Source organism: Nicotiana attenuata, unplaced genomic scaffold, assembly GCF_001879085.1.
Source record: "Nicotiana attenuata strain UT unplaced genomic scaffold, NIATTr2, whole genome shotgun sequence".
Taxonomy (NCBI): Eukaryota; Viridiplantae; Streptophyta; class Magnoliopsida; order Solanales; family Solanaceae; genus Nicotiana; species Nicotiana attenuata.
In genome coordinates, this window is record NW_017672702.1 from 36,488 (window position 1) to 48,234 (window position 11,747).

The window sequence follows — 11,747 nt, forward strand, 5'->3', positions numbered from 1 at the left end:
AAACGTATTTCACAAAAGTTATTGATGAATTATTAGAGATTGTACTTTGCATTTATAGATGATATTGCGTTGAAATTTTGTTCGATACCATTTCTTGCCAAACTAATTCTTTTATTTTTTTTCCATAAACATTGTTCGTTTCAAAGTTTTAATTTTTTTTTCAGTGAAAATTATTCACATCTTTGCTTTAAAAATCAAGCTCATTCTTTAACTTTGAAGAATTATTATTCTCCAAACAGCTCGAAAAGTGTTTCGCGGGACGGTTTTCTTTTTTTTTTTTTTTTTTTTTTTGTGCAAGAAGTCGTGCAAACGGCATCATTTTTTTTTTGGCAGACAAATGGGCCGGGTCGATATGAACGTGGGCTTCTGGTAGTGGGCCACTAGTTTTACCGGCCCATGAATTTAGAGTCGGTTCTGGACTTCTTTCAGAACCCGATTCCCTAGTTCTCTCCTGTCAATAAAAGTATTTCCACTTTTTGTTCAATTTTCTCTTCTGCAACTCTATAGGTCCAAGTTCTCTTGAGAAGATTATCATTACACAATTTTAGTGTTTTGCGGCGAAATCATCAAGTGTGCTGTCGGATTTTTCGCACGGAAGGACAATGGTATTTATCCAATTTCCTAAATTCATGTTTTAGAGATTTCTATTGATTATAGTTTTTATTAGGGTTTCTTAACGGAGCAATACTCTGAATTATTGGGTATTCGTGTGTAGTGGGTTATGCCCCCTGATCATTTTAATTTATTGAAATAAATTATAGTTCTTTATAGTGCTTTGCAAAGACCGGTTTTTGGTGGTCAGAAAATTTTCCCTCGTTTAATTGTGAAGAACAAAAACATGTTTGGAGTTTATTTTGTTTTTTGTTGTATTGGTTTTTGTTTTGTTTTTTTGATTTTTTTGCGTTTTTTATGTTTTGGTTAAAGGAGACTTGTTTGGAATTTCATGAAGTTCAGCCTGAGCATATATGTATGCTCCTTGTATACGTGCTGCGCGCATTTTACGTTTCTTTTTGGATAGGTACTGATATTGTTTAGTTCTGAAAAATTGTCAGTTGCTTATTCTAGTAATTAGATGCTCATGATTTTGTATTGTTATTTAAAATAAATTTGGCTCCTTATACCTTAGGTTTACCAATCTGGGATTTTGGCAGCTTGCTAGTACTTGGTTTAGGATTTGCTTGAGAAGATGTCTCCTTCTTTGTATGTTCCCTTTGTTTTTGGACTGAATTGCATCTCGGACACCCAAATACATCAATGCTTCTACTTGGAGGGCAAGCTAAGGCTCTTTTAAGAAACTGTAGTGGTTTGGTAACATGCAAAGCAAAGTAAAGAAACTTTCTTCAGCAGTCTTCTCAGAGCCCGGACTTGGAGAATGAGTCCTTTATGTCGTGCACAGTACATGAGTCTGAAGTTTGTTTAGGCACTTCAATAATGATTTTTAGCTAATGCACTTGAGTTTAGTTAGCATCCGTAATATCGATATCAAGTGTTTCCTATTATTTGGCTTAATCATGAAAAATTTCTCTCCCTTCTTTCTCCATGTCATTCTATCCTCTCCATCATCAATATGTTACATGATGTAGCAAAAATACCTCAATCTCTTCCCGCTTCTGTCCTGGATAGTCCTCCTAAATATTACTTTTCATTTCATTACTTATGCTCCTAAAATGGTGACACACTCATTTGTGTTCTTGTTAGTCACAAGTTTGTAACACTTGCAGGATGCTTCTGCATGGGTCATGTCATCATGCCACTTATCCGTCCAAAAGCTAATTCTCATCCTGTTACCCACAACAACAACAACAAAAACAACTACCCAGTAAAATCCCACCAAGTGGGGTCTGGGGAGGGTAATGTGTACGCAGACCTTACCCCTACCCCGATAGGGCAGAGAGGCTGTTTTCGATAGACCCTCGGCTCAGAAAGATGGAAATAAGAAAAACAAGAAAAGATAATTCATTAGTAACTCCAGTAGAAATCGTAATAGTAACAGAAGCATAACAATCAAAAGATGGATGACATGCAATAACAGTAACCAGGCCCGGGGCTCAGATAAACAGCAAGTATAGTGTGTATTCAACATAAACTGCAAGCCATCTAAGGCCAACCCTAATCCAACCCCGCCTCACCCCCGGAAAGAAGTAAGAAAAGTTCTACTACCCCCTAACCTACAACCCTAATGCTTGACTTCCAGACCTTCCTATCAAGGGTCATGTCCTCGGAAATCCGCATTCGTACCATGTCCTGCCTGATCACCTCTCCCCAATACTTCTTAGGCCTCCCTCTACCTCTTCTCGTACCCACCACGGCCAACCGCTCACACCTCCTTACCGACGCATCAAGGCTTCTCCTCTGCACGTGTCCGAACCATCTGAGCCTTGCTTCCCGCATCTTGTCATCCACAGGGGCCACACCCACCTTCTTCCGAATATCTTCATTCCTAATCTTGTCTATCCTAGTGTGCCCGCACATCCACCTCAGCATCCTCATCTCCGCTACCTTCATCCTCTGGATATGTGAGTTCTTAACCAGCCAACACTCTGCCCCATACAACATGGCCGGTCTAACCACAGCTCTATAAAACTTACCTTTGAGTGTCAGTGGCACTTTCTTGTCACACAAAACCCCAGATGCAAGCCTCCATTTCATCCAGCCCGCCCCTATACGGTGAGTGACGTCCTCATCGATCTCTCCGTCCCCCTGAATCATCGACCCAAGGTACTTGAAGCTATCTCTCTTCGGGATGACCTGTGATCCAAGCCTCACGTCCCTGCCTACTTCCCTCGGCTCAGCGCTAAACTTGCACTCCAGGTACTCTGTCTTAGACCTGCTCAATTTGAAACCCTTAGACTCGAGGGTCATTAATCGGCCAAACCTCCAATCTCGCGTTAACACCGGCCCTTGTCTCATCAATTAGAACTATGTCATCAGCAAATAGTATATACCATGGCACATCCCCTTGAATATGGTGTGTCAATGCATCCATCACCAAGGCAAATAAGAACGGGCTAAGCGCAGAGCCTTGGTGTAATCCCATAACAACCGGGAAATGGTCTGAGTCGCCTCCCACAGTCCTAACCTTAGTCTTAGCTCCATCATACATGTCCTTGATCGCTCTTATGTAGGCTACCGGCACGCCCTTAGCCTCAAGACATCTCCAGAGCACCTCCCTAGGAACCTTGTCGTACGCTTTCTCCAAGTCAATAAACACCATGTGCAGATCCTTCTTCTTATCCCTGTACTGTTCCACCAACCTCCTTATAAGGTGGATAGCTTCCGTAGTGGAGCGACCTGGCATGAACCCAAACTGATTGTCGGAAATAGACGTCGTCTTCCTCACCCTCACCTCCACCACCCTCTCCCAGACTTTCATGGTATGGCTAAGTAACTTGATACCCCTATAATTGTTACAACACTGGATATCACCTTTGTTCTTGTACAACGGTACCACTGTACTCGACCTCCACTCATCCGGCATCCTCTTCGTCCTAAAAATTACATTAAACAACCCGGTCAGCCACTCCAATCCTGCTCGACCCACACACTTCCAAAACTCAGCCGGTATTTCATCTGGCCCGGTCGCTCTACCCCTACTCATCTTACGCAAAGCCCCCACGACCTCCTCCACCTTAATGCGCCTGCAATACCTAAAATCTCGAAGACTCTCCGAATGCCCCAAGTCCCCTAGCGCTATATCCCGGTCTCCCTCCTCATTTAGAAGACCATAGAAGTATGTCTGCCATCTCTGCTTAATCTGGGACTTCCCCATCAATACTCTACCATCCTCGTCTTTGATGCACCTTACTTGGTCCAGATCCCGGACCTTCCTCTCCCGCACTTTAGCTAGCCGAAACAGCTTCCTGTCCCCGCCTTTCTCCCCCAATTCCTCGTATAGACGACTAAACGCTGCATTCTTAGCCTCCGTGACCGCCAACTTTGCCTCCTTCCTAGCCTCTTTGTACCTCTCCCTATTCGCTCTCCTCTCCTCCTCACTTGTGCTCCCTGCCAACTTCGCGTACGCTACCTTCTTCACCTCCACTTTACCTTGGACTACATCAGTCCACCACCAGTCGCCTTGGTGCCTGCCAGAAAAACCCTTTGATATACCTAGCACCTCTCTCGCCGCCTTCCTCACACAGTTCGCCGTCGTTGACCACATAGTGCTCGCGTCTCTACTACTCTTCCAAGCTCCCATAGCGGATAACCTTCCCTCCAACTCGTGGGCTTTATCCTTGGTTAAAGCTCCCCATCTAATCCTTGGTCGTCCACGAACATGCCTCTTCTTCCTCTCCATCCTAATGCCAATGTCCATTACTAAGAGCCTGTGCTGAGTCGCGAGGGTCTCTCCCGGGATAACCTTGCAATCCTTGAACAACCCTCTATCACACCTTCTGAGGAGAAGATAATCAATCCGAGTCTTCACTGCCGAACTCTGGAAAGTAACCAGATGCTCCTCCCTCTTCGGAAAAGTCGAGTTCGCAATCACCAGCTCGAAAGCTTTAGCGAAGTCTAACAGCAAAGTACCTCCTCCGTTCCTAACCCCAAGGCCAAAACCACCATGCACCTCACCATAACTACCGGCAGCCGACCCAATATGGCCATTAAAATCCCCTCCAATAAATAACCTTTCAGTAGGAGGAATACTACGCACAATCTCATCCAAACCCTCCCAAAAGCGCCTCTTAACCTCCTCATCCAAGCCCGCTTGCGGCGCGTAAGCGCTAATTACAGTGAGGGTGCACTCACCAACTACCAACTTAATAAACATTAGCCTATCATTCACTCGCCTAACCTCAACCACAGACTCTCTAAGGTCCCTATCCACCAAGATACCCAGTCCATTCTTACCCCTCACGACTCCAGAGTACCACAGCTTATACCCGTCCGCATTCCTCGCCTTCAACCCTGCCCACCTAGTTTCCTGGACACACGCTATATTAACCTTTCTCTTCTGGAGAATCTTTGCCAACTCAATAGACTTACCTGTCAGCGTGCCTATGTTCCATGACCCGATCCTCAATCTACGAGCTCCCTCTTTCCCCTTACCCTTCTTGCCTCTCGCCCCATCCACTGACCCCCTCTACTTAGTAAACATACGATAAGAATGAGTATGCCCTCTTCATGGGCACCCAAGGGTGTGGGCTTAGTGGTCAATCAGTGGGTGAAAACCATAGGAGACTAGAGTTCAAATTCAGTAGAGACAAAAAGTACTACTCCTTCCGTCCCAATTTATGTGACACATTTTCCTTTTTAGTCTGTCCCAAAAAGAAGTCACTTTTCTCTATTTAATAAAAATTCAACTTCAAACTTCTCATGATATGATTTATAGCCATAAAACTTCTATGGCTTATTTTAGACCACTAGTCTCAAAAGTCTTTTTGTCATTCTTAAACTCCGTACACAGTCAAACACCACTACATAAATTGGGAGGGGTAGGTGATTTCTTCCTATCCACCTAGGCATGGCGGGTAGTAGGTACCAATGAAATAGTCTAGGTGTGCACAAAGTGGCCCCGACACCACCATTATCAAAAGAAAAAGGAAGTATGTCCCCTTTATTATTCCTTTCGACAAACCAACCTCCATGTGAATTTGCAGTTTCTCCCTATTCCCTGACCAACAACAACATTATTATTGTTGTATCCATTTTTTCGATGTGATACATTGTGCTATATTAAATTGTGTGACCGCCTCATCTAAAAGCTTAAGCCATTAGCAACTAGACACTGTTGTTTATTTATATTTGGTCTTGTTCAAGTCACACCATCACCTGTAATATAAATATATTTTCATGTGTTTGACTCAGGAAAAAAAGAATTATGCCCGCACAGGAAAGAGTTTGTTAAGACATATTCAAATAACTTAAACTGAAGGCCTTTGGTTGCTCCGATGTCACGCTGATTTGGTTGTCATCTCAGCTAAAGACACAGTTTTTAGATTCCCAAAAAATAAAAAACCTAAAATTGTTGAAGTGGAATACTTTTATTTATTTGATTATGTTGTAACTACTTGTTAGCGGGGGAGATGCACATGATTAAATATGTGTTGCCCACTCCCAAATATGGTGATGGAGAATGTTTCCTTTTCCATTTTGTTCCCTGTGTTCTCTGTATGTATGTTGTACAGATTGTGCCCTTGACATGCCTTTTCTGATTTTCTGGTGGATTTTCTTGTGTAATTAATGTTGACATTTAATAATTTTTACGTGGTTGCAGGCAACTCTTGCTGATTCTTTCCTGGCCGATCTGGACGAGTTGTCCGACAATGAAGCTGATGTTATTGTGAGTACATCTTTTTCACTTTTTGCCACTCATTAGCCATCTCCGTTTCTTCATTTTTTGTTTTCCTTCGTATTTTTTCTAGGGAAAGAAACACAACTATACCACCTGCAGACCCTTTTTACATTATATACCCTAATTATGGACATTACATATTACATCTAGAATTCTATAACTAATTACACAGTATAACAAATCTAGTCAAAGTTAACTCTTGGGGTTTTTAATGGCAGCATATTATATGGGATTATATCCTTATAAGTTAGCCTTTATTATGTAAAAGTATCTTTAGCCAATATTGTGATTTATTTCTCTCATTCCTCAATACACAAGACAGTAACCAATCTCTATCATCACTCCACTTTTTATGAAACTATAGTATTTAATTCAGAACTACAATATACTATTCAAAAATACAGTAATTCAAAATTACATATTCAATTCTATTCAATTCAAAATTACAATATTCTATTGAAACTACACTATTCAATTCAAATATACAATATTCAAACAAAAGCTATGGTATTCAAATGAAAACTATAGCATTCAATTCAAAATCAAAATATTTAAATAAAAAGCTACAGTATTCCAACAAATATTCAATTGGAGAAATCAAATATAAAAGGAGATGAACGATTGAATACAAGGTCGGTAATTGTATGTTTATGGGAGAGAAGGGAGAGATAGAAAAGGTAAAAGCCTGATCTAAATCAGTTTTGCAGAGAGATGTAAATCAAATTGGGTAAGAAATTCTAAGAAGAGGGGGAGAGGTGGAAAAAAAAGAGTGGAGAGAGAAAAGGTAAAAGATCACAATCCCTTAAAACGTGGGATTGTGGAACCATTAGATATATATGTTAGGATGATATACAAAAAAAATATTAAAAGTTAAATGGATAAAAAGAACTTATTATGGGTACTGGGTGAAAGAAAAGTAAGTCAATGTTATATCGTGTTAACTGGTGTTTCCATAGGGCACACTGCGTATATTTATGTTGTTCTATGATTAGGGTTGGGATTTTTGGAGCAGTAGAAGAAAATTGTGGGTGGAAGATGTTGTCCATACAGTTATCAAATTCCTTTTTTATTTTCTTCTAACTCTGACTGAGTTTTCTCCTCTTTATTTAACTAGGATGAGGAGAATCTTGATGCTGAACATATGGAGGAAGACGGAGACTTGGCAGACATAGAAGCACTAAATTATGACGATCTAGATAATGTTTCCAAGCTGCAAAAATCACGTCGCTACATTGACATAATGCAGGTTGGTACATACCTTATGATCTTTCATGTGCTCACATCATCTCCCTGGTTATAATTATAAAAAGTTGCCCCAATTAAAACAATGTGGATTGCCCATAAGTTTTTTAACATTGTATTTTGTTGTCTAGCTGTTGATGCCTTTTTCTTCTTGGTTAAATTCAAGGATCTTGTGTGCTTACCTTTTCTCTTTCCTCGTGTGTCATTTCTGCTTATATTATGTTAACATGGATGAGCAAGTGAGATCGCCCTTTTTTTTCCTTCTGAGTTGAAATTAGAGGTTAAATGTCCCATGTGTTAATTAGAAATTTAGAGCTTTTTATTTTCTTTTTTTCCTCTTAGTCTTACCTCCAAATATCCCCTTTTCCTATGGTGTTGGGAGTAATTCTGCAAATGGTGATTTGCTATTAACGCTGCAGAAAGTTGAAGATGCACTTGAGAAGGAGTCTGATGTCACGAATAGAGGTATTGTTCTCGAAGATGATCCAGAGTATCAGTTGATAGTAGACTGTAATGCCTTGTCAGTTGACATTGAGAATGAAATTGTTATAATCCACAATTTCATACGCGACAAGTATCGATTGAAATTCCCTGAGTTAGAGTCACTTGTTCATCACCCAATTGATTATGCTCGGGTTGTTAAGAAGATTGGCAACGAAATGGATTTGACTCTTGTTGACTTGGAAGGACTGCTACCCTCAGCTATCATCATGGTTGTCTCTGTTACGGCATCAACTACCAGTGGCAAGCCATTGCCAGAAGATGTTTTACAGAAGACAGTGGAAGCATGTGATAGAGCCCTTGCTCTTGATTCAGCAAAGAAAAAGGTTCTTGATTTTGTTGAGAGTCGAATGGGATATATTGCTCCCAATCTTTCTGCTGTAGTTGGGAGTGCCGTTGCTGCAAAACTTATGGGTACTGCTGGTGGTCTCTCATCATTGGCAAAAATGCCTGCTTGTAATGTCCAGCTTCTTGGTGCCAAAAAGAAGACTTTAGCAGGGTTCTCCACAGCAACTTCCCAATTTCATGTGGGTTATATTGAGCAAACAGAAACATTTCAGAGTACACCTCCTTCCTTGAGGATGCGGGCCGTTAGACTGCTGGCAGCAAAATCTACATTAGCGGCACGCGTGGATTCAATCAATGGAGACCCGACTGGAAAAACTGGAAGAACTCTTAGGGAAGAGATCCAGAAAAAGATAGAGAAATGGCAAGAGCCACCTCCTGCAAAGCAGCCAAAGCCTCTTCCAGTTCCTGATTCTGAGCCTAAGAAAAAGAGAGGTGGTCGTCGGCTGAGAAAGATGAAGGAAAGGTACTGGATGTTTCACTTCATCTTATGTGCACTAAAGTTTCCAGATTTATATATTTATCTATTTATTTTAAATAAGTTTCCAGAGTTATATCTGGCACATGTTTTTTGCTTGACAGACATGTTTTCGTGATATTTCATCAGATATGCTATCACGGACATGCGGAAGCTAGCAAACAGGATGCAGTTTGGAGTACCTGAAGAAAGCTCCTTGGGTAATAACAACTAACTCAATGCAACCCCTTCACCTTCCAAATTAAATAGAAGTCCCTAAATGAGAGCAAAAGATGAAATGGAAAAGTTTGGTACTGAATAAATGGTTTCGTTTCTTAAGTTGCTTAATGCAAATTAGAGTACATAACTCCTGCAAGTGAAATAATTGTTCTGCGCTTGGTAGTGAATCTGGCTGTTTGATTTTCAGAACTTGTTGAAGCAAAAATTCTTGTCCTTGTGTTACCTATTCTCAGGAATCCTTTTCCTTTGGGCATTCTAAAGACCAAGTATATAATGTTAGCTAGTTAGTACTAGTTACAACTTCTTGTGGTATTCACAAAGTTTATGGGATGAGAGGACTCGAATCTAATCTGAGATAACTGTTGGTGCTTTTTAATTTTGTTTTTCAGAATTTCAATCTATTTTTTTTAGTATAGATCAGGACTGATGTTGCTCTTTACTTCATATTCGATCTTTCCTGGAATTAGGGGATGGACTAGGGGAGGGCTACGGCATGCTTGGTCAGGCTGGAAGCGGCAAGTTGCGTGTATCAGTTGGTCAAAGCAAGCTTGCTGCCAAAGTAGCAAAGAAGTAAGTCTCTCTTCTTTTCTCTTTTCCCATAAAGGTTCTCACATTAATGACCAGTGAATTTTGCATGTATACGGGGCTTGCAGCAATCGTGTTATTAACTTATCCTGTCTGTCTTACGCCTCTCTATTTCTCATTGCTTGACAATTTACCAGATTCAAGGAGAAGAGTTATGGAAGCAGTGGTGCCACATCCGGGTTGACTTCAAGTTTGGCCTTCACCCCAGTGCAAGTAAGCTCTTTTTACTGTTTAATTACTTTTCGGTTTTGCCTTCTTGTTAAGCAACTATTACACACGAGATTGTCTAAAGTACTGCATGTGGAGTCGGACGGCTGAGGTTTCTCTCATCTGGAATGATTAGCAAAAAACTCCTATTTACTTCACAATACAAAATTAATATTGTGTTGACCTTAACTTATAGATTTTGGGCTCTTGCTTATGACATTCACAAGTGACATCAGGGATTATTGTTTAAGTGAAAAAATTTGTTGTCAATGGGAACACAGTCACTACAATTTTAATGTATCAATCCATTTGATCCACCGTAAAAATATGACCCTACACGCCTATTTAACCCCCCTAGATGCCAGGAATGTTCTAAGAATGCTCCCAGTCAGTTGGGGAAGGCTCAGCCGGAATTATAATGTAATATGGTTCCCATGAATCTTTGCTAAGTAATATTGAAATGTGGGCGGATGGGGATAAGCTTGTAAACGCGTGCACTTTTGAGGTTGCCCTTTTGAACTCGTAGTGTCAGTTTCTGATTTGGTTATTTCTTAAGATTGTGTTGGTCTAATTCAGTCGAATCTTTTTTCCCCCCTTCCTCTTATTCTGTTTCTCTACACTTCTCTGTGTTTTGTGTTGGTTTTCCTAATACTAACTTTTATGTCAGGGGATTGAGCTATCAAATCCTCAGGCGCTTGCAAATCAGCTTGGCAGCGGAACTCAAAGCACCTATTTCTCTGAGACTGGAACGTTTTCAAAGATTAAGAGAACATGAAGCGGACTTAGTGGGGTCTATGTCCAGTTTTCTTTTTCCCTTTCGGTACATTAAGCCTCTACTACTGAAAATACAACCTTTTGTCCTTTCTTGGTTTGCTTTTGATAGAAAACACCTTGCAAATTGTTTCATACATCCTATGTAACATATCTTTTTAGCTTTATCAATATCAGAATTAGCTACAGACTGCTAATTTTCCTAACCTTCATTCCCAATTGTGTTATTGCTTGTCTAACTAATTTTAACTATTGTCTTTGGTTAGCTATTGAAGAGCATTCACAAATTGAAAAACCGTCGGGTACAGTACTTTCCTTTGAATCAGCTTCTGTGAACTGACGATTTAGTAGGAGTTGGACAAAAGAATTAAGCGGAGGATTTCCCTCATGTCTGCTGTTCATGGCTCTAACTTTGTGATTTCTTCTCAAGGGTGTGGTCTAGTGGATAACGAAGTGAGTTGAGAATTATGAGGTTTCAGGTTTAATTTTGGCAAAAATAATACGAGGTGATTTTTTATCTTTCTGTCCAAAACTTGGTAGATAGAATGGCCGAATGCCTCGTGGGAGGTAGCAGGACCCCGTGAAATCACGATTATCAAAAGAAAAAAGGAGAAGAAAAAGGAGTTGTGATAGTACCAGTCCAGTGTAGAACCAACCACCAGTCCAATGTAGAACATAGATATTCGACTGGAGATAGGACCACACTATTGAGTTATGACCAAAAGCATGGTGTAACACCACTTTAACAATGGTGATGATGAAAGTGCAAAACCAATCATATGCACACGCAATTTATCTAATTGGACCTCGTACACGAAAGGCTTGTGCTTTTTTCCTCGTTTCATAATTGAAATTTGTCGTCCCCACTATTCACTTCGGTTCTTTCTTCACTATAAAATGGGGTGTATTTGAGTCGTAGAACCAAATCTAGCAACCGAAAATAAAAGCACAATCCAGTAGAAGTGTTTGGTTGTGGGTTTATTATAAGGAATTTTTACATTACTATGCCATATCGGCATATAGGAAACTATATTACCCTCAATGTTTAAGGTTTGATATAATTACATTTAGTATACCTAATTACCAATTATATACTGATCACGCTCA

At 40.4% G+C, this 11,747-nt stretch overlaps 1 protein-coding gene across 1 annotated transcript; it reads left to right on the top strand.

The window, feature by feature from the left end:
• The first annotated feature begins 453 nt into the window (after positions 1–453).
• Positions 454–10,852, top strand: LOC109214182 (U4/U6 small nuclear ribonucleoprotein Prp31 homolog). The gene is made up of 8 exons (XM_019378074.1): positions 454–605; positions 6,215–6,280; positions 7,407–7,538; positions 7,954–8,846; positions 8,988–9,058; positions 9,545–9,647; positions 9,800–9,875; positions 10,537–10,852. Exons 1-8 carry the CDS (start codon positions 603–605, stop codon positions 10,642–10,644), a joined length of 1,452 nt encoding a protein of 483 aa, XP_019233619.1. The 5' UTR covers positions 454–602; the 3' UTR covers positions 10,645–10,852.
• The last annotated feature ends 895 nt before the right edge of the window (positions 10,853–11,747 follow it).

Bases quoted from the DNA above. Each gene is read 5' to 3' on its own strand.
- LOC109214182 (XM_019378074.1), top strand. The intron at 6,281-7,406 runs GTGAGTACATCT...TTATTTAACTAG, and splicing joins ACAATGAAGCTGATGTTATT to GATGAGGAGAATCTTGATGC. The intron at 7,539-7,953 runs GTTGGTACATAC...TTAACGCTGCAG, and splicing joins GCTACATTGACATAATGCAG to AAAGTTGAAGATGCACTTGA.